At 35.3% G+C, this 24,250-nt stretch overlaps 1 protein-coding gene across 3 annotated transcripts in view; it reads left to right on the top strand.

Annotated features, from left to right (window-relative positions):
- DENND4C (DENN domain containing 4C) overlaps positions 1 to 24,250 on the top strand; it is a 118,413-nt gene that overhangs the window by 44,999 nt on the left and 49,164 nt on the right. For all 3 annotated transcript variants that reach the window (XM_006070894.3, XM_025281471.2, XM_025281472.2), the window contains exons 10-17: positions 1,674 to 1,849; positions 9,045 to 9,145; positions 9,719 to 9,937; positions 15,543 to 15,688; positions 17,355 to 17,390; positions 17,480 to 17,610; positions 19,414 to 19,546; positions 21,695 to 21,901. In XM_006070894.3, the coding sequence (XP_006070956.3) occupies positions 1,674 to 1,849; positions 9,045 to 9,145; positions 9,719 to 9,937; positions 15,543 to 15,688; positions 17,355 to 17,390; positions 17,480 to 17,610; positions 19,414 to 19,546; positions 21,695 to 21,901 (1,149 nt within the window). The remainder of the gene's footprint in view (positions 1 to 1,673; positions 1,850 to 9,044; positions 9,146 to 9,718; positions 9,938 to 15,542; positions 15,689 to 17,354; positions 17,391 to 17,479; positions 17,611 to 19,413; positions 19,547 to 21,694; positions 21,902 to 24,250) is intronic.

The raw sequence follows: 24,250 nt of genomic DNA, 5'->3' as shown, positions 1-24,250 counted from the left end.
TCACTTCACTATAGCAAGAATTGGTGGAACCAGTGAGTATTTTTGTGAAATTGACTGTATTTTTGATTGTGCTGCAAAAGTCAAAGATGAAGATAAGGATGTTATATTTTGTTGTTCAGTAGTTTTATTCTGAAATTTCTTACATAGTTGGAGGTGTAATGTACCTTTTGTTGAATGGAAGATAGTCAGTTTTCACTGGAGGAAATCTGGAGTCCTTGCAAGGTCCCTTGCAAGCAGTTCTGCCCCTCTGCTCTCTGATCTCATTTTTGACTTCTCTCCCTTTTGCTCACTCTGCTCCAGCTGCGCTGGCCTGTGCTACCCCTGGAGCATATTAGGCAATCCTCACACCATACCGTCTTTGCCCTGACTGTTCTTTTCTTCAGAGTGCTCTTCTCCTAGATATCGCCTTGACTAAATCCCTCACCACCTTCAAGTTTCAGCTCAGTGTCTCTTTCTTAATGAGGCCTACCCTGTTTGGCCTGTTAGCCTACTTTGCCTCTTTCTTCTCTGCTGTTCTAAACTCTAGTGCCTTTTACTTGGCTTTACTGTTTGTTTGTTTTTTTTTCCCCCCTCATAGCACTTAGCACTCTCTCACATGGCATATAGTCTATTTATTATGTCTTCTTTTTGTTTTCTCTCTTCCTGCTAGACCAGGTGTTTGAGTCAAATCCTGGCTGCCGTTTGTTTTTCATAAATATGTTTTACTGGAACATAGGCTGTTTGTTTATATATTTCCTCTGCTTTCATACATGAAGGCAGAGTTATTTGTGACAGACGCATTATGGTTTGCAAGCCATAAAATATTCTGTATATTTTACAGAAAAAGTTTGCTGACTCTTATGCTGTACTATAAACTTCATGAGGGCATGGATCTTTGTTTTATACACCATTATAGCCCCATCAGTGTAGAACAGTTTTTGGTACATGTTAAGTGCTCAGTTGCCAGAAAGCAAGTAAATGATTGAAGACAAAATTCCAATTCTATGAAATCATCTGGAATAATTGGCAGAGGTAGTAAATGCTATAGGTAATTATTTGGGGTGAATAATGATGTGTAAGGTGACAATTGAACTAGACCTTGAAAGATTACAAAGATTTTTATAATAGAGGAAAGATTTTGTCATCAGTGATTGAAATTTTAATATTGGTTGAAGTGGATCATTTTATGTTTATTTGGGCAGTTAGGAAAATTTTTTGTTGAAATTTTTAGTTGACTGTTACTATTCCTGAGATAATTGATTAAATTTTTTGTTTCGTTTTGATGTTCTTAGTTGAATTATAATCAGAGGTTATCTTGAAATTTAATAGATGGATGAAATGCATCAGTTAAAAATCATGAATTTGTTTTATAAAATTTCCATCAATTTTTTCCTCTCACTTTCTCCATAAAATAGGAATGTGGATTTTCTGTAGACATTAGAATTAACGTTCAAAGAGCTGTTAGCATTTTAATTGTGCTTATGATCATTGTCATGTCTAAAGGTTTTAATCACATTGGTTCATAAGATTAACCTGTTATGTTTTATAGTCATTTATATTTTGGAATGAAGTTTAAAGTGAAAGAAACTAGACTTTAGCTGCTTTTTAACGGTCCCTTTCTGTAATATTAGTTAATTACGTAATTCTCATTGCAAATTTAAAAGTTGGTTAATTTTTTAACACTTTTTTCCCAGATGATCTTCCCATTTCAGTGGCAATGCCCGTATATTCCCCTTTGTCCTCTTTTACTGGCGGCAGTGCTCAGTGCACCTTTACCATTTATAGTTGGAGTTGACTCGAGGTATTTTGATCTTCATGACCCACCACCAGATGTTGTTTGCATTGACTTGGATACAAACATGTTATATCTGTAAGTTGGTTCTTTTTATATTATCTCCCTTTATATTTTTCTCCACATGTAATTGTAGCTCTTTGAAAGCATATACAAATTGCTACTTTTAAAAGTTGTTAATATGTCTTCAATTCAGTGATTCTCAATCAGGACAGGTATCCGAATCCTAGAATGTTATGTGGTTTGAAAAAGATTCAATGTGTTCAGTATTATAATAGTTTATATTGGATAATAATGTTAACAGCAGGCAGGAGATGTTTATGTTTATCAGAAGATAATATGGATTCTTAAAAAGAAAAAGGGTAAACCCTGCTTTCAGAGCTCAAGAGATATGATATCTAGGTTTAATTCAGAATCCATGTGTAAGTCACAACATAGTGACCTTGGTCACAATATAGGGTAATATTATGCTGTTGCCTTAGTTCGAGATTTGAATTTTACAGGGATTGTAGAGAAATTGATACTAAAAATCAGTCACAGTTTGTGTTTACAGAGGTGATAAATTTGTATGGCAGTGGTATAACAGGGTTCAGAGAGTAGAGTACCACACTCGTAAAAGCAGCTTCATCCATCCAGTTCTAGATGGATGTTTAGGCGCTCCCTCCACATCCCATCGCCCAAAAATAGCAACAACAAAGTGGGAAAGAGCAGTAAATAATGAAAGTTCCCTAGTGTAAGTGACAGATTCCAGATCCTGGAGTGCTTTTATTCTTTCCTGTTTGATATTGGTAGAAAATGAATAGAGGAAGAATTTGGGATGAGACTTCAGTGGTTACAACAGTAGAATTGGTTGGGGAAAATAGGCTTGCATCAACCCAAAGAATAACTTTTTTTTTTTTTTTTATAAAGTTTTATTAAAGTATAAAGGAGATAGAGAAAGCTTCTGACATAGGCATAAGAAGGGGGCAGAAAGAGTACCTCCCCAAAGAATAACTTAAGGAAGGAAGAAAACATTTGATGTACCTTAAAAAATAATTTTGAAATGAATCTACCATTGTATTTTGAAAACTGTAATTGTGGTATTGTTGTAGCTGCATACGTTTGTTTATTTGAGCTTTCAATACTTTTTAAGAATTGAAGTATAGTTGATTTACAATATTACACTATTTTTAGGTGTATAGCATAGTGATATAGTATTTTTATAGCTTATATTCCAATAAAAGTTACTAAAAGCTAATGGCTATAATTCCTTGTGCTGTACAGCAGTGGTCCCCAACCTGGGTGGTACCAGGGACCAGTTTCTTGGAAGATAATTTTTCCATAGACTGGGGGTGGGTGGAATGGTTAGGGGATGATTTGAGCAACATTACATTTATTCTACACTTTATTTCTAATCTAATACTGCCATTAAAGTACCTGTCTAAGGCTCAGCGGTTGAGGACCCTTGCTATAGAGTATATCCTTGTTGCTTATTTATTTTGTATATAGTAGTTTGTGTCTTTTAATCCTATACCCTTATCTTGCCCCTCTCCCCTTTTTTCTCTCTACTGGTAACCATTAGTTTGTTTTCTATAAATGTGAGTGTGTTTTGCTGTGTTCATTTTTTTTGTTTTGTATTTTAGATTCTACATATAAATGATATCACATAGTATTTATCTTTGTCTGACTCATTTTACTAGGCATAATATTCTCTAGACCATCCATGATGCTGCAAATGGCAGAATCTCACTCTTTTTTTTTACCAGTCTGTTCAGTTCAGTCACTCAGTTGTGTCCAACTCTGCGACCCCATGAACTGCAGCATGCCAGGCTTTCCTGTCCATCACCAACTCCCGGAGCTTGCTTAAACTCATTGTCCATTGAGTCCATGATGCTATTCAACTGTCTCATCTTCTGTCGTCCCCTTCTCCTCCTGCCTTCAATCATTCCCAGCATCAGGGTCTTTTCCAATTAGTTAGTTCTTTGCATCAGGCGGCCAAACTATTAGAGCTTCAGGTTCAGCATCAGTCTGAATATTCAGGACTGTTTCCATTAGGATGGACTGGTTTAGACCTCCTTGCAGTCCCAAAGGACTCTCAAGAGTCTTCTCCAATACCACAGTTCAGAAGCATCAATTCTTCAGTGCTCAGCTTTCTTTATAGTCCAACTCTCATGTCCATACATGACTACTGGAAAACCAAAGCTTTGACTAGACGAACCTTTGTTGGTAAAGTAATGTCTCTGCTTTTTAATATGCTGTCTAGGTTGGTTATCACTTTTCTTCCAGGGAGCAAGCATTTTTTAATTTCATGGCTGCAGTCACCATCTGCAGTGATTTTGGAGACCCCCAAAATAAAGTCTGTTACTGTTTCCATTGTTTCCCCATCTATCTGCCATGAAGTGATGGGACCAGATGCCATGATCTTCGTTTTCTGAATGTTGAGTTTTAAGCCAACTTTGTCACTCTCCTCTTTCACTTTCATCAGGAGGCTCTTTAGTTCTTCTTTGCTTTCTACCATAAGGGTGGTGTCATCTAGATATCCGAAGTTATTGATATTTCTCCTGGCAATCTTGATTCCAGCTTATGCTTCTTCCAGCCCAGCGTTTCTCATGATGTACTCTGCATATAAGTTAAATAAGCAGGGTGACAATATACAGCCTTGACGTACTCCTTACCCTATTTGGAACCAGTCTGTTAATAATTTTTATTCATTTATCTGTTGATGGACACGGGTTGCTTCCGTGTTTTGGCAGTTGTAAATAGTGCTGCTATGAATAATGGGGTGCATATATCTTTTCAAATTAGTGTTTTCTTTTTTTCTGGACATATACCCAGGAGTGGAATTGCTGGGTCATATGGTAATTCTATTTTTAGTTTTTTGAGGAACCTCCATACTTTTTTCCATAGTGCCACTACCAATTTACATTTCCACCAACAGCGTATGAGTGTCCTCTTTTCTCCACATCATCGCCAGCATTTATTTGTTTTCTTTTTGATGATAGCCATTCTGACAGATATGAGGTGACATCTCAAAATTGTTTTGACTTTCATTTCTGTAGTAATTAGTGATATTGAGCATCTTTTCATGTGCCTGTTAGCCATCTGTATGTATTTGGAAAAAATGTCTCTTGAATTCTTTCTGCTCATTTTTTTTATTGCATTGTTTGCTTTTTTGATAATAAGTTGTATGAGCTGATAATGAGTTGTATTGTTTGCTTTTTTGATACTGAGTTGCATGAGATGTTTTGGGTGTTAATTCCTTGTTGGTCACATCATTTGCAGGTATTTTCTTCTATTCCATAGGTTATCATTTTGATTTGTTGATGATTTCCTTTGCTGTTCAAAAGCTTTTAAGTTTAATTAGTTCTCATTTGCTTATTTTTGCCTTTATTTTGCCTTAAGGGAGTGATCCAAAAAATACTGCTATGACTTAGGTGTCTTGCCTTTATTCTCTTTGTCTTAGAGTTTTATGGTTTCAGGTCATATGTTTAGGTCTTTAATCCGTTTTGAATTTGTTTGGATATTTGGTGTGAGGGAATGTTCTAATCTCATTTGTTCTACCTGTAGCTCTCCAGTTTTCCCAGCACTGATATTTGAAAAAACTGTCTTTTCTTCATTGTAAATCTTGCCTCCTTTATCATAGATTAATAGATTGTAGGTGCATGGGTTTATTTCTGGGCTTTCTGTGTAGTTCAGTTGATCTATGTGTCTGGTGTTTTGCCAGACATAAAATGTGCTGTTGCTGTGTTTTGTTTTGTTTTGTTTTTGCTGTTTTGATCACTGTAACTTTGTAGTACAGTAGAAATTGGGGATGTGATACTTTCAGCTTTGTTCTTTCTCCTCAGGATTGCTTTGGTAATTTGAGGTCTTTTGTGGTTGTTCATGAATTTTAGGATTACTTGTTCTATTTCTGTGAAAAATGTTATGAATATTTTGATGGGGTTGTATTAAATCTGTAGATTACTTTGAGTAATATGACCATTTTAGTGATATTAATTCTTCCAGTTCAAGAAGATCAAGAGATATTTTTCCATTTCTTTGTATCATCTCCACTTTCCTTCCATGACTTTTCAGAGTGTAGGTCTTTCATATTCTTGGTTAAGTTTATTTCTGGATATTTTATTCTTTTTGATACAGCTTTAAATGGGATTTATTTAAAAAACTTTCTGATAATTCATTATTGCTGTATAGAAAAGCAACAGATTTCTGTCTATTAATCTTGTATCCTGCAAGCTTGCTGAATTCATTTATTAGTTCTAATAGTTTTTGTGTGGAGACTTTAGGATTTTCTTCAAAAAAATTTTTTAATTGAAGTACAGTTGATTTACAGTGTTGTGCCAGTTTCTGCTATACAGTATAATGACTCAGTGATACACATACATACATACATACATTCTTTTTTAGTATTCTTTTCCACTATGGTGTATCACAGGATACTGAATACAGTTCCCTATGCTGTACATTAGGGTTTGTTTATCCATTCTGAATGTAATAGTTTGCATCTTCCATCCCCAAACTCCCAGTCCATCTGTCTCCCTCCCCTGTTCCCCTTTGTCAACCACCAATCTGTTCTCTGTGTCCGTGAATCTCTTCCTGTTTTATAGGTAAGTTCATCTGTGTTGTACTTCTAGGGTTTTCTATATAAAGTATTATGTCATCTATAAAGAGTAACAGTTTGACATCTTCCCTTCCAATTTGGATGCTTAATTTAACAGGAAGGATGTCAGCTTTTCACCATTGAATATGATGTTAGCTGTGAATTGTCATATATGGCCTTTATTATGTTGAGATTTGTTCCCTCTGTAGCCACTTCATTGAGAGTTTTTATGGTAGTGGTTGAATTTTGTCATTTGCTTTTACAGTGTCCGTTGAAATGATCATGTGGTTTTCCTTTTTCCTTTTGTTAATGTGGTGTGTCACGTTATTGATTTCTTTATATTTAACCATCCTTGTGTTGCTAGAGTAAGTCCAACTTGATTGTGGTGTATGATCCTTTTTATATATTGTTGGATTTGATTTGCTAATATTTTGATGAGAATTTTTGCATCTATATTCGAAGATACTGGCCTGTAATTGTCTTTTTTGTAGTGCCTTTGTCTGGATTTGATAACAGGGTATTGATGGCCTTGTGATGAATTTGGGAGTGTTTCATCCTCTTTAATAATTTGCAGTACTGTTAGAAAGAGAAGTTTGGTAGAATCTCCCCGAGGAACTGCCTGGTCCTGGACTTTGTTTTCTGGGAATTTTTTAAATTGCAAATTCAAGTTTAGTACTAGTGATTGGTCTGTTCAGAGTGTCTGTTTTTCTTTTGCTGCCTTTAGAATTTACTGTTTACTTTTAACTTCTGCCATTTTAAGTATGGTATCTCTTGATGTGGGTCTGTTTGGGTTCATCTTGTTTGGGATCCTCTGTGCTTCCTTTATCTGGATGTGTTTCTTTTCTCAGGTTTGGGGAGTTTTTAAGCTATATCTACTTAAATACATTTTTTACCCCATTTTCTGTTTTCTGGTACCCCTCCCTATAAGGTGAATATTGGTACATTTAACGTTATTCTTGAGAGCTCTTAAACGGTTTCCATTTTGAAAAGTTTGTTTTTCTTTTACCTCTTGTTAGTCCCAGCAGTTCTCCAAACAGGCTTGTCTCCCCTGCATAGGATTCCTGGACTGGGGTGCCCTGCATTTGACTCTCACTGCTCCCTCCCCTGGGTGGGTGTCCACCTTATAATCTTCTTTTTCCTCTGAGTCCCCTCCATGGACACAGGTCCCAACTCAAATAACTTTTCTTTCCTTCCGTGTGTATCTGTCTTATTGCCTTAGTGGTACAATAGTTCACCTGCCAGTTTTCAGTTAGTTTTTCATGAGAATTGTTCCACGTGTCAATGTATTTTCTGATGTATTGATGGGAGGAAGTGAGCTCCATATCCTCTTAGTGCACCTACTTGATCGATCTCTACTGTGGACATTTAGATTTACTTATCGCCTGGAAACAATGAACTACTTGGCAAGCACTAAATATTTCTTGTAGTACACATTGTGTTATTTTTTAGTAACTCTCCCTAAAAAAGTTACTTCAAGGTTGCATATATTGTGGTGCTTTGGAAATTATTTTGAAGTTGTAACTCAAAAATTTACCCCATTTTATTTGCTATTCTGAATAAAATAATAGAGATTGTTAATTTTGCCTAGGCTTAAATAACTTCTATATAATTTCTATAGATCAAAACACTATTTCTAAAATAGTTTTGAATGTTTAATTATACAATTATGAAATGTTCTAGATACCAAAGAACTATAGAGAATAATATAAATAATTTGCATGAATCTTCCACTAAGAGTCCAGATTCCACCAATACACATTATATTTATACTAGTATAAATGATGTTTTGTTTTGCATGCTTTAAAAGTTTTTACGTTTGTACAGTTTTCTTTCTTTTTTTTTATTTTTATTTTTTAACTTTACAATATTGTATTGGTTTTGCCATATATCAAAATGAATCCACCACATGTATACATGTGTTCCCTTATCCTGAACCCTCCTCCCTCCCCATACCATCCCTCTGTGTACAGTTTTCTGATTTGCTGTTTTCCTTAGCATTTTCTATGAGCATTTCTATGTTGATACATGTAGCTCTACTTTGTTTTCAGTATTTACCAGTGTTGATGGCTATTTAGATTGCAGTTAAATTTTAAAGTATGGACAGAGCCTCTCTGATCATTATTATGCATATTTCTTTGAATATATGGTTAATATACTCAAAAATATCCCTGAAATATATACCTAAGAATTTAAGATTCTAGCATTGATATTCGTAAGTGATATAGCATTAGCTCCAGCTCATGGTTGGCACATAGTGCTTTCATCTTTGTAGAGTTTGTTACTGTTTGTAACATACAGACTGTATGTTACTGACTCTGATATTTGTTGAGATTTGCTTCTAATAGGTACTTTTAAGTCTCAAGTCAGTTAAGTTTAACACTTAAAATATTATAATTCTAAAATGTAACTTTGAAACAAGACTTGTGTTGTATTCATGACTCCAGTTAATGAAAGTCTGTGTTGGAGGGTTAGAATGAGATGACCAAATTTGGCTGAGGTTGATTGAAATGAAAAGAGAACTTCTTGGAAATCACTTAAGAATTTAAGTGATCATTTAAGTGATCATTGAAGAATGCAGACCCTTAAATTGTAACGTCAGTATAAATACCCTTTCCATCTTCTTTTTTAGTTTGACATAAGAATTTTAAGTAAAGACAGATTATAACAGACTTTATTAATTATGTTGTTATTTAATAGATCAGATGAAAAGAAGAACATGAACTGGAAGCAGCTTCCCAAAAAGCCATGCAAAAATCTGATTAGCACCTTGAAGAAATTGTATCCCCAACTATTCTCAGGTAAATGTGAGGAAAAGGAGTTTTTTTTTAAACTTTTCATTTTATATTGAAGTATAGCTGATTAACAATATTGTGACAGTTTCAGGTGAACAGCAGAGGGACTCAGCCATACATGTATCATTCTCCCCCAAATTCTCCTCCCATCCAGGCTGCCACATAACTTTGAGCAGATTTCCCTGTGCTATACAATAGGTCCTTGTTCATTATCCATTTTAAATATTGCGGTGTGTACATGTCAATCCCAAACTCCCTAACTATAAGAAGGGATATTTTTAATGAAAGAATGTATATAAAAGAATTCTTGTTAAATTTAAACGTAGTTTTGCTGTGTTTAATGGGAGTCTCATTGCAAAACAAATTCCAGTAGTGAGAAATTACTGTGTGGTTCCTGGTGTCTGAGCGTGCTTTCTGTGCCTCCCTGTGAGCCTCTGCCAGTGAATCCTTCACACTAATGCAGAGAGGAGTTTCAAGAAGCCATGGGCTCTATTTTGACAGTTCCCTTAATTGTTGAGTTATTATATATGTATAACATTATGTATTAATGTCATTTATTTCTCTTTCTTCATTTGTCAGTTCACCGAAAAACTCAAGAAGGTTCAGCAATTGAGATGACTCCAATTGAAGCAGATTTCTCTTGGCAAAAGAAGATGACACAACTTGAGATGGAAATTCAAGAGGCATTTTTGCGCTTTATGGCATCGATTTTAAAGGGCTACAGAACATATCTCAGACCAATCACAGAGGCTCCTTCAAATAAAGCTACAGCTGCTGATTCATTGTTTGACCGACAGGGTAAGTAGCATTGAAAATATAAATACTTTTTATTGAAATGAAAAAATTTTCTATTTGGTAGTACTGCCAAGAAATATTTACTATATAAGTTCTTAGAAATTTATATTAAAATATGGTGATCTTCTGTGTATTTGTAATCTAGTTCTATGAATAGAATTTCTTTTGAGTTTTATACCTTATTTTTCTTCCTGAGAAATTTGAAATTGGAGGTGTTTAATTATGAAACGTCGAAGATGTTGCTTATATTTATAGTATTCTGTGATCAGTTATCTCAGTAGAATGAAGCCAGTCGTTTGCTTTTAGGTGTTTTCTCAGCTTTATATAATTTTTGACCTTATACATTTTTGGCTTTACAGTATTCTCTAACAAATAGTTTTTGGAATAAAGCCATCAGTGTTTAAAATTTTTTGAAAAGTACAGCCTTGTTCCAGAGGAAAATACCATACTCATTCTCTTTAGTATTTGTAGTTTTAGGAAATTACAAAGATTTGTGTTTGGTATTCAGCAGTTCTTATATATATAGTGGAAAACTTACAGATACATCAGTATTCATAACGATAATTATTTTACATATCTATAGTTTGGCCCTGCAGTTACTATTTTTTTTAATCTGTATTTCCCCAATAATCCTTTTATCTTTTCTCATTTCTGGTTTAGGATGACTTATTTCTCAAATATTTAGTTACTACTTACTAAGTCCAATTAGTTATTATTTAGGGATATCAGTCAGTCAGTCAGTTTAGTCGCTCAGTCGTGTCCGACCCCATGAATCACAGCACGCCAGGCCTCCCTGTCCATCACCAACTCCCGGAGTTCACTCAGACTCACGTCCATCGAGTCATTGATGCCATCCAGCCATCTCATCCTCTGTCGTCCCCTTCTCCGCCTGCCCCCAATCCCTCCCAGCATCAGAGTCTTTTCCAATGAGTCAACTCTTCGCATGAGGTGGCCAAAGTACTGGAGTTTCAGCTTTAGCATCATTGCTTCCAAAGAAATCCCAGGGCTGATCTCCTTCAGAATGGACTGATTGGATTTAGGGATATAGAGGAGTATAAAATCTATCTCCTTGGGATACCCAATGGAAAATAATTTAACACGTTTTAAGAAATAGAACAAATACTCAAGAAAAAGATTTTACATAATCATTCAGTGAGAGGGCATAAACATTCAGAAAAAGGAAACATTCTTAAAGATACTCATCATGAACTCTTTGGAAGACTTCATGAAAGAAGAGCATGACTTTAAAGAATGGATATAATTGCTATGATCAACCTGCTGCTACTACTGCTAAGTCGCTTCAGTCGTGTGTGACCCATAGGCAGCAGCCCACCAGGCTCCCCCGTCCCTGGGATTCTCCAGGCAAGAACACTGGAATGGGTTGCCATTTCCTTCTCCAGTGCATGAAAGTGAAAAGTGAAAGTGAAGTCGCTCAGTCGTGTCCGACTCTTAGCGACCCCATGGACTGCAGCCTACCAGGCTCCTCTGTCCACGGGGATTTTCCAGGCAAGAGTACTGGAGTAGGGAGCCATTGCCTTCGCCGATGATCAACCTGGACAGCATATTAAATAGCAGAGAAATTACTTTACCAGCAAAGGTCCGTCTAGTCAAAGTTATGGTTTTTCCAGTGGTCATGTATGGATGTGAGAGTTGGACTGTGAAGAAAGGTGAGCGCCGAAGAATTGATGCTTTTGAACTGTGCTGCTGGAGAAGACTCTTGCGAGTCCCTTGGACAGCAAGGAGATCCAACCAGTCCATCCTAAAAGAAATCAGTCCTGAATATTCATTGGAAGGACTGATGCTAAAGCTGAAACACCAATCCTTTGGCCACCTGATTTGAAGAACTGACTCACTGGAAAAGACCCTGATGCTGGGAAAGATTGAAGGCAGGAGGAGAAGGGGACGACAGAGGATGAGATGGTTGGATGGCGTCACCGACTCAATGAACATGAGTTTAAGCAAACTCCGGGAGTTGGTGATGGACAGGGAGGCCTGGCGTGCTGTGATTCATGGTGTCGCAGAGTCGGACACGACTGAACGACTGAACTGAACTGAAAGATTGATCCATGGGTTCAGGTGTTATCAGACTCATTCATTCATTATTATTTCCCCATCAGCCTTTCATTTAATTGTATTAGTAGCCTTTACTGATCATTGCCTAGATCCATTAGAAGAAAAGACTTCTTGTTACTGCTTGGCAGGAATTATTTATTTCTGTTTTATTGGAGCTTTTCTCAACTAAGTAATATTTCAAGGTGATCTAGTAAGGACAACAGCATGTGGAATGCCCTGAAGCATAACAGAAAGGGTGGAGGAAAAACTGACCTTAAAAACCATGCTTGAAATGGTGGATGAAAGCCAGATCATGTTGGCTCTTTTAGGAACAATGAAGGATTTCAGTGTTTATTCCAAGAGTAATCGCAAGTCAGTGAGGGATATTTAAGTAGGTAATAGGATCAGGTTTGCATTTGTAAAACAAACAAACAAAAAAACCTCTTTGACTTCTCTGCAGAGATTCAATTGGAGGCACCCAAAGTGTGGATCTACTTATTAGTTGATTATTGCATTGGTTCAAATGAAGTGACCTGGATTATTTGATAGCATGAATGAAAAAGTGATTTTTAGGATGTAAATTGAATAGAGCTTGGCAATTGAATATGGGATGTAAGAGGGAGATGTCAAGAACGACTTGGAGCTGCATGTCTTTAACAACCAAGTGGATGGTTTATTGTTTATTTAAGGCCCTTTATTGAGAAGAAAAATGGCAGAGAGGGGAAGGATCTAATTATTTGTTAAGGAAAAGTTTTTCATTTTATTTATTTTGTTGAATTATAATTGATGTGCAGCATTTATATGTTACAGGTGTACAACACAGCATAGTAATTCACAATATTTGCAGGCTATACTTCGTTTATGGGAGCTTCCCAGGTAGCACTAGTGGTAAAGAACCCACCTGCTAGTGCAGGGGTTGTAAGAGATGCAGGTTCAGTCCCTGGGTTGGGAAGATTCCCTGGAGGAGGGGATAGCAACCCACTCCAGCTTGTTGCTTAGAGAATCCCGTGGACAGAGGAGCTTGGCAGGCTGCAGACTGTAGAGTAGCACAGAGTTGGACACGATTGAAGCAACTTAGCCACAGACACGCACACACGCCCTCCATTTATAGCTATTATAAAATACCAACTATATTCCCTGTGCTGTGTGTCCTCATAGCTTATTTATCTTATGCATGACAGTTTGTACTTCTTAATCCCCTACCCCTATCTAACCCCTCCCTGCTTCCCTCTCCCCACTGGTAGCCACTGGTTTGTTTTCTATATCTGTGAATCTGTTCTTTTTTTATCATATTTACTAATTTGTTTTATTTTTTAGATTCCATATATAAGTGATAATATAGAGTATTTTTCTGTGTTTGACTTGTTTCACTAAGCATTAAACTCATCTGTGTTGTTGGAAATGGCAGAATTTCCTTCTTATTTATGAATGAGTAATAGTCTATTTAATGTGTATGCATGTGTGTGTGTGTGTGTGTGTGTGTGTATCACAACCACTTTATCCATCCATCTGTTGACTAGTTAGGTTACTTCCTTGTCTTGAATATTATAAATAGTGCAGCTATGAATATTGGGGTGCATATATCTTTGTGAATTAGTGTTTTTGTTTTTTCTGGATATGTATCCTGGAGTGTGGAATTGCTGGATCATATGGTAATTCTATTTTTAGTTTTCTGAGGAACCTCCATACTGTTTTCCACAGCGGTGCCATCAATTTTCATTTCCACCAACAGTGAATGAGGGTTTTCTTTTCTCCACCTTCTCACTAACATTTGTTAATTTTGTCCTTTTTGATGATAGCCATTCTGAAAGGTGTGAGATGATGTCTCATTGTGGTTTTGATTTGCTTTCTCTAATGATTAATGATATTGAGCTCTTTTTATGTTCTTATTGGCCCTCTGAATGTCCTCTTTGGAAAAATGTTTGAGGAAAGATTTTTAAAATGAGAGAGACTTGAGTATACTGGTTAGTAGCTAATAGAATCTTCCAGAGAACACTGAAAGAGCTGTACCCCAGGCTCATGGTGGGCTTGGCCTTAGATAGGAGGGGAGGGTCATACTCACTGTAAAACGTGGTAAGGAATAAATGAAAGCAGAAAGAGTCATAGATTTTATAGTGAGATAATGTAGTTCTCACTTAATGATTTCCATTTTCTCTGCAGTTTATCACCATGCAGGGATGAGGGGGAGAACATGGAGGGAGAACATTTAAACACTGAAAATAACTGTGAAAACACGAGTAAAGGAAGTTCAGACTCCAGAAACGTAGTGTGATTACAGGTCAGGGATAAAGGTGTAAGTTAAGTGGTTTTGATTCACCTAGTTATGTAAATCCACCCCCCACCACCCACCCAACTTGCACTCAGCCACACTGGTGCAGATCCAGAGAAAGCAGACAATGTATTGCTCCAGAGCTAGGTTATACTAGATGAGTTTGACAAAGAAGACCAAAGGGCATAAAAATTGAGAGTGTTGACAAAATAATGAAAATGGACATGGAATCAATGTTAAAGACGTGAAAAGAGAAGGATGTATGTAGAATGTAAAAGGGTGAATGGATTGCATATTATCCCTCACAAAAGGCTTGGTAGGAAGAACTTAAGCATACCAGATAGACAGGAGTAACAGAGAGTAACTTGTAAATTAGAGATTTGGGAGGCAAAGCTGTTTATAGTTCTATGAAGAAAAGTCCAGGTAGTATGAAGCTATTTTATAGAAGTTGGTGATTGATGTGGAGTTGGGAGAAGGCAGTGGCACCCCACTCCAGTACTCTTTGCCTGGAGAATCCCATGGATGGAGGAGCCTGGTGGGCTGCAGTCCATGGGGTCGCTGGGACTCAGACGCGACTGAGCAACTTCCCTTTCACTTTTCACTTTCATGCATTGGAGAAGGAAGTGGCAACCCACTCCAGTGTTCTTGCCTGGAGAATCCCAGGGATGGGGGAGCCTGGTGGGCTGCCGTCTATGGGGTCGCACAGAGTCAGACATGACTGAAGCAACTTAGCAGCAGCAGCAGCAGCAGCAGACCATAGATTATTGAAAGTTAAGGAATTTAAAACTCTGAAATGTTGGATGGTTGGGTTTTATGGGTGTTGAAGAATGATGATGGGAGGAGTTGGAGAGAAGACTTTGAATTAGGTGCCCTGCTCTTCAGTGGATGAAGGAAAGAGTGTTTCTAAAGTCAGCAGCTGTCTACAGTTAGTCGAGGAATGGATAAAATAAGAGCCAGAAGAGCAGACGTGTTTATAAGATGATACAGAAGTAATTGGTAGCATTGCAGAGGAAAGATTTAACCCTTTCTGCTTGAGAGTATGTAGAGTATCAGAAATTTTCTACTTGAGATCTGTAGAGCTAAAGACTCCTTTTAGGAGATTCATATTTCAGTGAAAAGGTTAATGGTATAAGTTAAGAGTTTTCATGGTTGAATTAGGCATAAGGGACTATGGTCCCTTTATATATGTATGTAGATAAAGATAAAATAGTATATATAAAAGTTTAAAAATAATACATCTAGTTCTGCTTTGAAATTTGAATTTAATTCTAATTTTATTTTCTTCAGGATTTTTAAAAAGTCGAGATCGTGCCTATACAAAATTCTACACCCTTTTATCCAAAACACAGATTTTTATTCGTTTCATTGAAGAATGTAGTTTTGTAAGTGATAAAGATACTGGATTGGCTTTTTTTGATGACTGCATAGAAAAGGTAAAAGTTTGTCCTGTAAATCAGTATTAAAGAAAAGCTTTAATAATTTATCTTTATAATCATTATTGTTTTATTAGCCCAAATGATCTGAGGAAAGCATTGAAGTTCCGGTGTTTGTGTGTGTGTGTTTGTGCACATGAGTACACACGCAAATGTTCAGTGCTACACTTAATGTAAGAATTGTTTTCCTTTGTGGTGTCTAATACTACCAAACATAGCTAATTTTTCTCTGAATCTCACTTTCGTTTTGTATCAAGTACTAAGAACATCACTGAAACTCCTGAATCATTTTTTTTTTTTTTACATTACTAAGATAAGATTTAGTAGTTCATAGTTTTGGGAATTCCCTGGTGGTCCAGTGATTAGGACACCTTGCTTTCACTGCCAGGGGCCCAGGTTCAGTCAGTATTCAGGGAACTAAGATTCCACAAGCCACACAGGGCAGCTATAAAGAAACCCCCAAAAAACAAACCAAAAAAAAAGGTTAGTTTTGTGGGTAATGGAAATCCTGTGGGGTTTTTTTTTGTTTGTTTGTTTTAGTGTCTTTCCAGATACTTTTGCTGATATATTTCTTTTGTCCTGATGGAAACTTTGGAAATATGTTAAGGCTTTACTCACTCATAAAAACTTGAAGTTGACTTTTTAAAATTTATTTATTTTTGCCTGTGATGAAGGGCAGCATGAGGCATTCATGCTGCATGCAGGCTTTTTCTGGTTGCTGAGTGCAGGGGGCCACTCTGCAGTTGCCATGTAAGGGCTTCTCTTTGCAGTGGCTTCTTATGTTGCGGAGTATGGACTCTAGGGTGCGAGGGGTTTAGTACTTACAGTACTCTGGCTCAGTAGTTGTGGTGCATGAGCTTAGTTGCCCCACGGCATGTGGAACCTTTCCAGACCAGGGATCAAACCCGTGTTCTTTGCATTGACAGGCAGATTCGTAACCAGTGGACCACCATGGTAGTTCTATGTTGATTTCTGACAGTGATAACTTACATATTTTTTCTCATTTTTCGTAGAGCTCTTATTTTTGCTAGGTGGGTTGTAGGACTCATTGTTTATGCAAGCTGTATTTATAAAATTAGAGATTGTATCAAAAAAGGTAGAATATTATGACATTGTAATTTTATAGGCTCCTAAGACTTGCATAATTTTCTCCCATTACATCAATGTGATCTGAAACTCTAGGAATACGATTTAAACTTTTCAACTTTTTTGTTTACTTAAATATTGATAGTCCAATATCATTCAGTTAGAGAAGCTTGGATATTGTCAATCATGCTTGTTTGGAAAATTCCATGGACTGAAGACCCTGCGGACAGTCCATGAGGTCGCAAAGAGTTGGACGTGACTGAGCAACTAAGCACAGATATTATCAATCAGTAATGCAGGAGTTTGTTAATAATGAAATTTTTGATTTGGGAAATCAGGTTCTTATGATTGCCTATCTTTTCCTTCTAAAGAGGGATATATGAACTAGTTAAAATGAATTGTTTTCTATCCTAATAGTCAAAAGAGAAATATTATACAAGTATGGGGTCCACCAAATACATTGTGAAGTGTTTCATATCTGCCTGGTATTAAAAAAGAATAGTTTTTTAAATTAGAATTTAAGATTATCTCTATTAAATTCACAGTAGACATTTTCACTGAGAATTCCTTTTTTTCCTAGTTGTTTCCTGATAAAGGCACAGAGAAAACAGATAAGGTATATTTTTTTCTTAAATACAAGTTTCAACATTTTAGAATCAGGTCTTGCTGATATGCAAATTAATTGAAGAAAACCATTATTTTTAGGTTGACGTTGATTCAGCAGAAGATACCAAATTGATAGAGCTAGATGATTCACAGAAAAGTGAGCACACTGTATTCATAATGCCACCCGAGCCACCTCCTGATGACGGAAAGGACCTGTCACCCAAGTACAGGTACCAGGAATGGTTCTGAAGTTGTTTGGATACAATTTAATAGCTTGAAATTTTGCAATTATTAGTAGATACGTATATTGATCATTTGTAAATACATTTTCAAAATGTATTCTGTGAACTGGTGAAGATGAATATTCTATGGAGATACCACCAGGGATTGTAATTTAAGAACTGGACTGCCCTGTTTGAAGGGAAGCCAGATGCTGATCACTATTAACCTAAACATTTACCGCATTTTAATCTTTAAAATTTTCACTTCTGAAGAAGAAAAATATTTGTGAGGATCCCCTCCTTTTGGGGTGTTTTTGTTGTCAGTGAAAAACTGTGAAATTCTATTGCATTAGTAAGCTATCACTTAAAAGTAGAGGGCCAGGAATCAGTCTTTATTAAAATAAACTTAGAGAATTTGGATGGGAATCTTTTAAGAAATTAAAAAGTTTGTTTATTATTATGATCATGGTAATACTTTAATACATTCAGAAAATCACACAAAATTAGCACATCATTTTAGCACTAATACTTAATGTCTGTTAATGATCATATGTATATGTTTTTGTCTTTTTTGTACATATATTTGAATTTACTGAAAACAAATATTAGTTCATCTTGCACATATTTGTTGTGATGTGTGTGTACCTTTAATGGTCTGAACATTTTTCCATGCCAATAAATATTTTTGTGCCATGTCATTTTGAGTAACTACATTGCATGCAATTAAACTAGTTTCCTATGGAATTCATTTGTAGTTTTCTGCTATCTATATCTTTGTGTGTACACACTGTTACTTTCTTAGACTGTATTCATAAAAGAATTTCTAGGGCAATGGGAATATAAAAGAACTTTCTAAAAATAAAATTAATATATAATCTCACTAGGACTACATAAGAATGAAGACTGTATGCCTGAGATTGAGTGATTTAATTAAGTACTCTTTTGATTGCATGTCAATTATAGAAAGAGAGCTCTTTTTTACTTTGACTTTAATCATTATACATTGGAATGCAGGTATTGACAAATAAGTAAATCAGGTGTTGACAGATAAGTATATCAAATAGGAAAGGTAATATATTTCAGAAGGAAATTGGCCAGAGGAAATAAGTAGGCTGTTCCTGAGAAGAAATCCCAATAGTCAATAATATGAAAGTATGTTAAGCTTTTCTAGTATTTAAAGAAATGCAAATCAAATGATGAATAGAAGCATTTTTATTCTATCAACTTGAGGATATGAGTATAACTTTTCTGGAAATAATTTGACAGTGATTATAATAATTTTTATTTTCTTGATAGACATTTACCATAGAAAACTCTTATAGGGTCTTATTCTAAGAAATTAAGCAAAGCAAACTTTGTCCAAACAGTAAAGAATTTGTTAAATTATGGCACATCCCTAATATAAAACTATTATGGCATTTTTCCTTTTATGTGACTACAAGGTACTTTTATAAAGAAACAAAATTACAAAGTATATATACTAAATGTTTTAATATAAATTATCATTGAATACATGTGTTCTGTTGAAAGAGTTATTAATTCTTCAAAGTCAAAATATCAGGGTTTTCTGTGCTTTAGGCATTGGTTGAAAATAACATATAGGATGGGGAGGAGCCAAAGTCTCCATGTAGATAGTCTACTTATCTTATAATTACATCATCTTACATATCTGAAAAAGAAATGTGTATACAAGGATTTTGGAGAATAATGTTGGTTACATTTGAAGTTTAGAAATATTCACCTAAATTCTGAAATAATATGAAGAGTTAATGTATTTTAAATCAGCAGTTCTATTTTTGCTTTTTATTTTAGTTACAAATACTTTCCAAGACTGGACCTTAAGCTTTTTGACAGACCACAGGAGTTGAAACTTTGTTTTAGTAGACACCCTACTGGCAGTAGCATTACAAACAGTCCAGCTCTCATGGCTAAGAGAACTAAACAGGTCAGATATTCTTTATCTAATTTAAAATGTAAACTATGTATATATGATATGTAGCTCATAGTTTAGACTTATCACCCACAGGAATTATTTGAAGATCCACTATGGTTGTTAATGAATTAAAATTGATTTTTTGCAACCCTACTTACAATTTGAGGGTGAAGGTTTTGAATGCTTATGTTTATGTTCTAAGAGAAGCTTGGGAACTAAATACAGTTTTAGAAAACTTGATTGAAATATAATGCACATGCCGTACAATTCACTCTTAAGTATACTCTCTGGCTTTCATGCATTCACAGGGTTGTGCAGCTGCCGCCACAGCCAATTATAGAACATTGTCATCACCCTGAAGAGAAAGCCCACATCCCTAAGCTGTTAGCCCCCTAGTTCCTCCATCTTCCATAGCCGCAGGCAATCATTAATCTGTTTTCTGTCTCTATAGTTTTGCCTATTCTGGGCATTTCATAAAAATGGAATTGTACAGTTTGTGGTCTTTTGTGACTGGCTTCTTTCACCTAGCATGTTTTTAAGGTTCATCAGTGTTGCAGAATGTATCAGTATTTCACGTATTTTTATTGCTGAATAATATTCCATTGTGTGGAATATTTTATTTATCCATTCATGTACATGTGGTTGGTTCTTTCTTTTTGGCTATTATGCATAGTAGTCCTGTAAACATTTGTGTACAAATGTTTGTGTGGTTATGTTTTCATTTCTTTGGGTATGTGCCTAAGTAGAATTGCTGTGTCATATAGTTACACTGTGTTTAACCTGAGAAATTGTCAAACTATTTTCCAAAGTGGGCATACCATTTAAAATTCCCACCAGCAGTGGGAATTTCACCACATTCTTGTTATCGTCTGTCTTTTTGGGTTTAGCCATCTAGTGCATATGAAGTGGTATCTCGTTGTGATTTTAATTTTTCCTCATGGTTAGTATAAATATATTTTATACTGAATATTACATTATAAAGGGAGTTAACTTAGGACAACCTCGACATCTTGCTTTAATACTGTATTTGATTTAGGTATAAAGAGTTAAACTATGGTTAGGTACAAGTTAAAATCAAACATCCTTTATATATATACATATGTATATACTAATATTTGGGGGGTCTCCAAAACATGGAAAATTTCAGAATGAAATTCTTAGTTCCGGTTTTACCAGTTCGAGTGCAGTCCCTCAAATCCTAGAGGTAACTTGAGGTGGTCTTTAATCTCATGTAGTACACAGTTCTCTCAGTGTATCTGAGGGGAATTTTTTAAAATATATGTACTGTTATCAGCTTAATAAAAGGCAAGTTTTTTAAAATGGGAGAATTTTGCTACTAAGTCTCTAGATTTCATTTGCCCCAGAATTTTCTTTCCAGGCACATCTCTTGGAAATACAGCTCATAACAGTATGTTTATTTAGAACACATCCAGCAGAGGGGTCTGTAATGCAAGGCTGACAGTGTCAGTCTGACATGTGGAGGGCTCTGTAGTTTCTGAATGTCTGTAGAGTTCGATAAAGCTCAGCAGATTTGATGCCTTTTCTGTCTTCCACCTAAATCAGAATGAAAATCAGAAGTAGAAAATATACCTATCAAACTATTAGGTAGGGACGTCTGTGATCTTTCTCAGAATATGTTGCCTGCAAAGGAATAGGTGATTTGAAAGAATCTGTGATGGAATTAACACAGAAGGTAGATATAAATCTTGGGGAATAACTCAGCACTCAGAACATCTTAAACATTTTAGTTGGGAGAAGAGTGAGAAGCCTCTGACTTTTCAAGAATGATATTATAGAACTCATAAGCTATGAATGGCTAAATCCCTTTCATTCATCAAACATTTGAGTGCCATATATGTGAAGAGCACTTAATTACCCATTATATTATTATAACATGAATGATGTCCATTTTTAAGGAATTTCTATTCTCTTAGGAGACACATGCTTGCCAAAAAAATAGTTAAAACAGTATAAAGTGCTCCTATAAAAAGAACCATGTGGCACTAAGTAGGAAGCTATTCACAAAAGCAAAAATATGAAATGCTTGATTTCAGAGTCAAATTTTACATTAAATTCTTCTCTCCTTTTTGCTTTTCATTTTTCCTGTCATCCTAATAAATTTTAATGAATGTCATAATTTTTTATTTATTCTCTTTCTAGGAGATAAAAACAGCTCATAAGTTGGCGAGGAGATGTTACACAAATCCACCACAGTGGGCCAAGTGTCTCTTCAGTCACTGTTACAGTTTATGGTTTATTTGTCTCCCAGCCTATGTTAGAGTTTCTCATCCTAAGGTCAGAGCACTTCAGCAGGCATATGATGTGCTTATTAAGATGAGGAAAACAGATGTGGATCCTCTAGATGAGGCAAGTATAACACTGAGTTGTTACTAAGATAAATTCTATTTATATTTTTAAGAAAATTTAGGTCTCAGTTGCTTTCAGTAACCTCAGGTATTTTCATTAAACTGTTACCCTATTTCATAGAGCTAATACCTATTGTTTATTTTTAAATACATTTATTTAAAAGTTATTGCTTTGAAATTCAACAAGAATTGACTTACTTGGACCAGATTATTTACCCTTGATAAATAGAAAAAATATTGATTTAATTTTATTCTTGAGATAACTTTACTAAGAAGCAAATAGGCTTTTAGTAAGTGGCTTTCCACTTAGGACCTGTGTTGTAGGTAGATTACATAACCTATCTGTGATTCAGATATTATGTATCTGAAGCTGGAGGTCTGGGCTGCTCAGCCTTGGCACTGTTGACATTTTGGCCCACATAATTATTTATTGTGAGGTCCTTTCCTATACATCTAGAATGTTTAGCATATCCTTGGCTCCACCCACTAGATGCCAGTAGCTCCATGTAATCAGAAACGTCTGCAGTATAGTGTTATTTAGTTCCTTTCCTCAGATGGTTAATTTCATGGTTAAATCTTTTAATGTACATGTGTCTAGACGAGTACCTGATAGTCAGTGCTCAGTCAACAATGTGCTGAACCTTTTCAGGCTCAGAACCATCCTCAGAGATAGGTAGTGGTATTATCGAACAGACAGCTGAAGAAACTGAGTTACTGATTTAGTTCTCCTCTTTGCTGTTTTTCCCTTAAAAATTTATTTTTGTGTTAAAATAACTGTAAATGATATAAGAACCAGATTAGAATTTAAAATATAGTTGGAATAAAAATTCGGAGTAATGGGTATTTGGGAAGAAGGAGACAGCACAAGATTTGAAGAGAAATACAATTGAAGAAGGGCGCGTGATAGAGTAATTTTTATGTTTAATTTTTTCCTCTTTTAAAATAAAAAAGATCTGAATCTAATAAAGCATGTACCTTACTAAGATTTAATAATGCTTGTAACCACACTAAACTTGTTTTTCTCAAAGTATTATCTGTATGTTATAAAAAACTTTTCAAATACAAAGATAGAGTTACAGAACAAATACTAACATCCATTCTCACATTTAATTACATATTCTCTCATCTGATGTTTATAAAACTGTTCGGAAATTAAAAGTGTTTGATCAGTATTAGTGTTTTGTACCTCATATGTTTTAAAAATTTTATTCTTATAGAGTTAGTTTTTGTATCTAAGATATATTTTAGGATATATTTCAACTTTGTGAAAGCATATCATATTTTTAAAGTGCTTTAAAATATGCTCCATGAGAGAGCTAGTATTAGTTGTTACTGCACTGTAAAGTCAGAGCACATTACTTGGTTAAGTTTCTTTGGTAAGTTCATAAGACAAATTTCCTGAAAAGTTGTTTCCTCTATATGTATGTGTTAAGATTCTATGGTAGTTACAAGTAAGTAATTACGTTTTCTTGTTTTCTAACATGCAGCAGATACGACTAGTAAGCTAAAAAATGTTTTTAGATTATTTTCCCAATAAACATTCTGATAGGAGGCTTAAAATTTGGAGGTTAATTTGTTGTATTCCTACTTCTAACAAGTTATATTGACAGATTTGTAGTCACCTGAGATAATTACATCTCTACAACTGGAAGAAAGAAGTGTTTATTTTAAAACTTTAAGGATATATATTTGCTTGACATATTTGATGCATTTTATTTATTGATTACACATAGGATTGCACATTAAAATTTTTCACAATATTTTTATGTAATTATTTCCTTTGGTATTCCCAGCAACTCTTTGAAGCAATTATATATTATAATGTTACATTTTACAAAGAAAGAAAATTTGAAACTTAGATGAATGACACATATATAAGGCCACCTAGCAAGTAAGTGGTTTTGATTTTTAGGTTCATACTCCATTAGAAACCACTGTCTCATTCATATGCTTAATGTTTGTTTTAATTTAACAGCTTTGTGATCTGCATGTTTTGTTTGTAAAACTTGTAATAACATAGATTTTTAAATAAAACTCATAGAAACCCAGAAATAGCATATGCCACGTAGGCTAAATTAAAGTTAAAATGCATAACGTGTTTTGCTTTTAATACCATTTATTGAATTTTTAATGGAAATGAAATGTTTGTGTCAAGCTCATTCTTACAGCTGGTCTGATTTGGAGGGTCCAAGACAGCTTAACTCAAATACCAGCCTAGGTACCTTGGCAAGGTTATCTGGAAAACCAGGCTCAGATGGACCGCTCTTCCTCCATATAGTCTCAGACCCCTCCCTGTGATACTTGGGCTTTTCCTATGATAGCTTAGCACTCCAAGAGCATGTGTTTCAAG

This window comes from Bubalus bubalis, chromosome 3 (assembly GCF_019923935.1).
Source record: "Bubalus bubalis isolate 160015118507 breed Murrah chromosome 3, NDDB_SH_1, whole genome shotgun sequence".
NCBI classification, from domain to species: Eukaryota; Metazoa; Chordata; class Mammalia; order Artiodactyla; family Bovidae; genus Bubalus; species Bubalus bubalis.
Note: the sequence above shows the minus strand (reverse complement) of the source record. Positions and strands in the feature narration are given on the sequence as shown.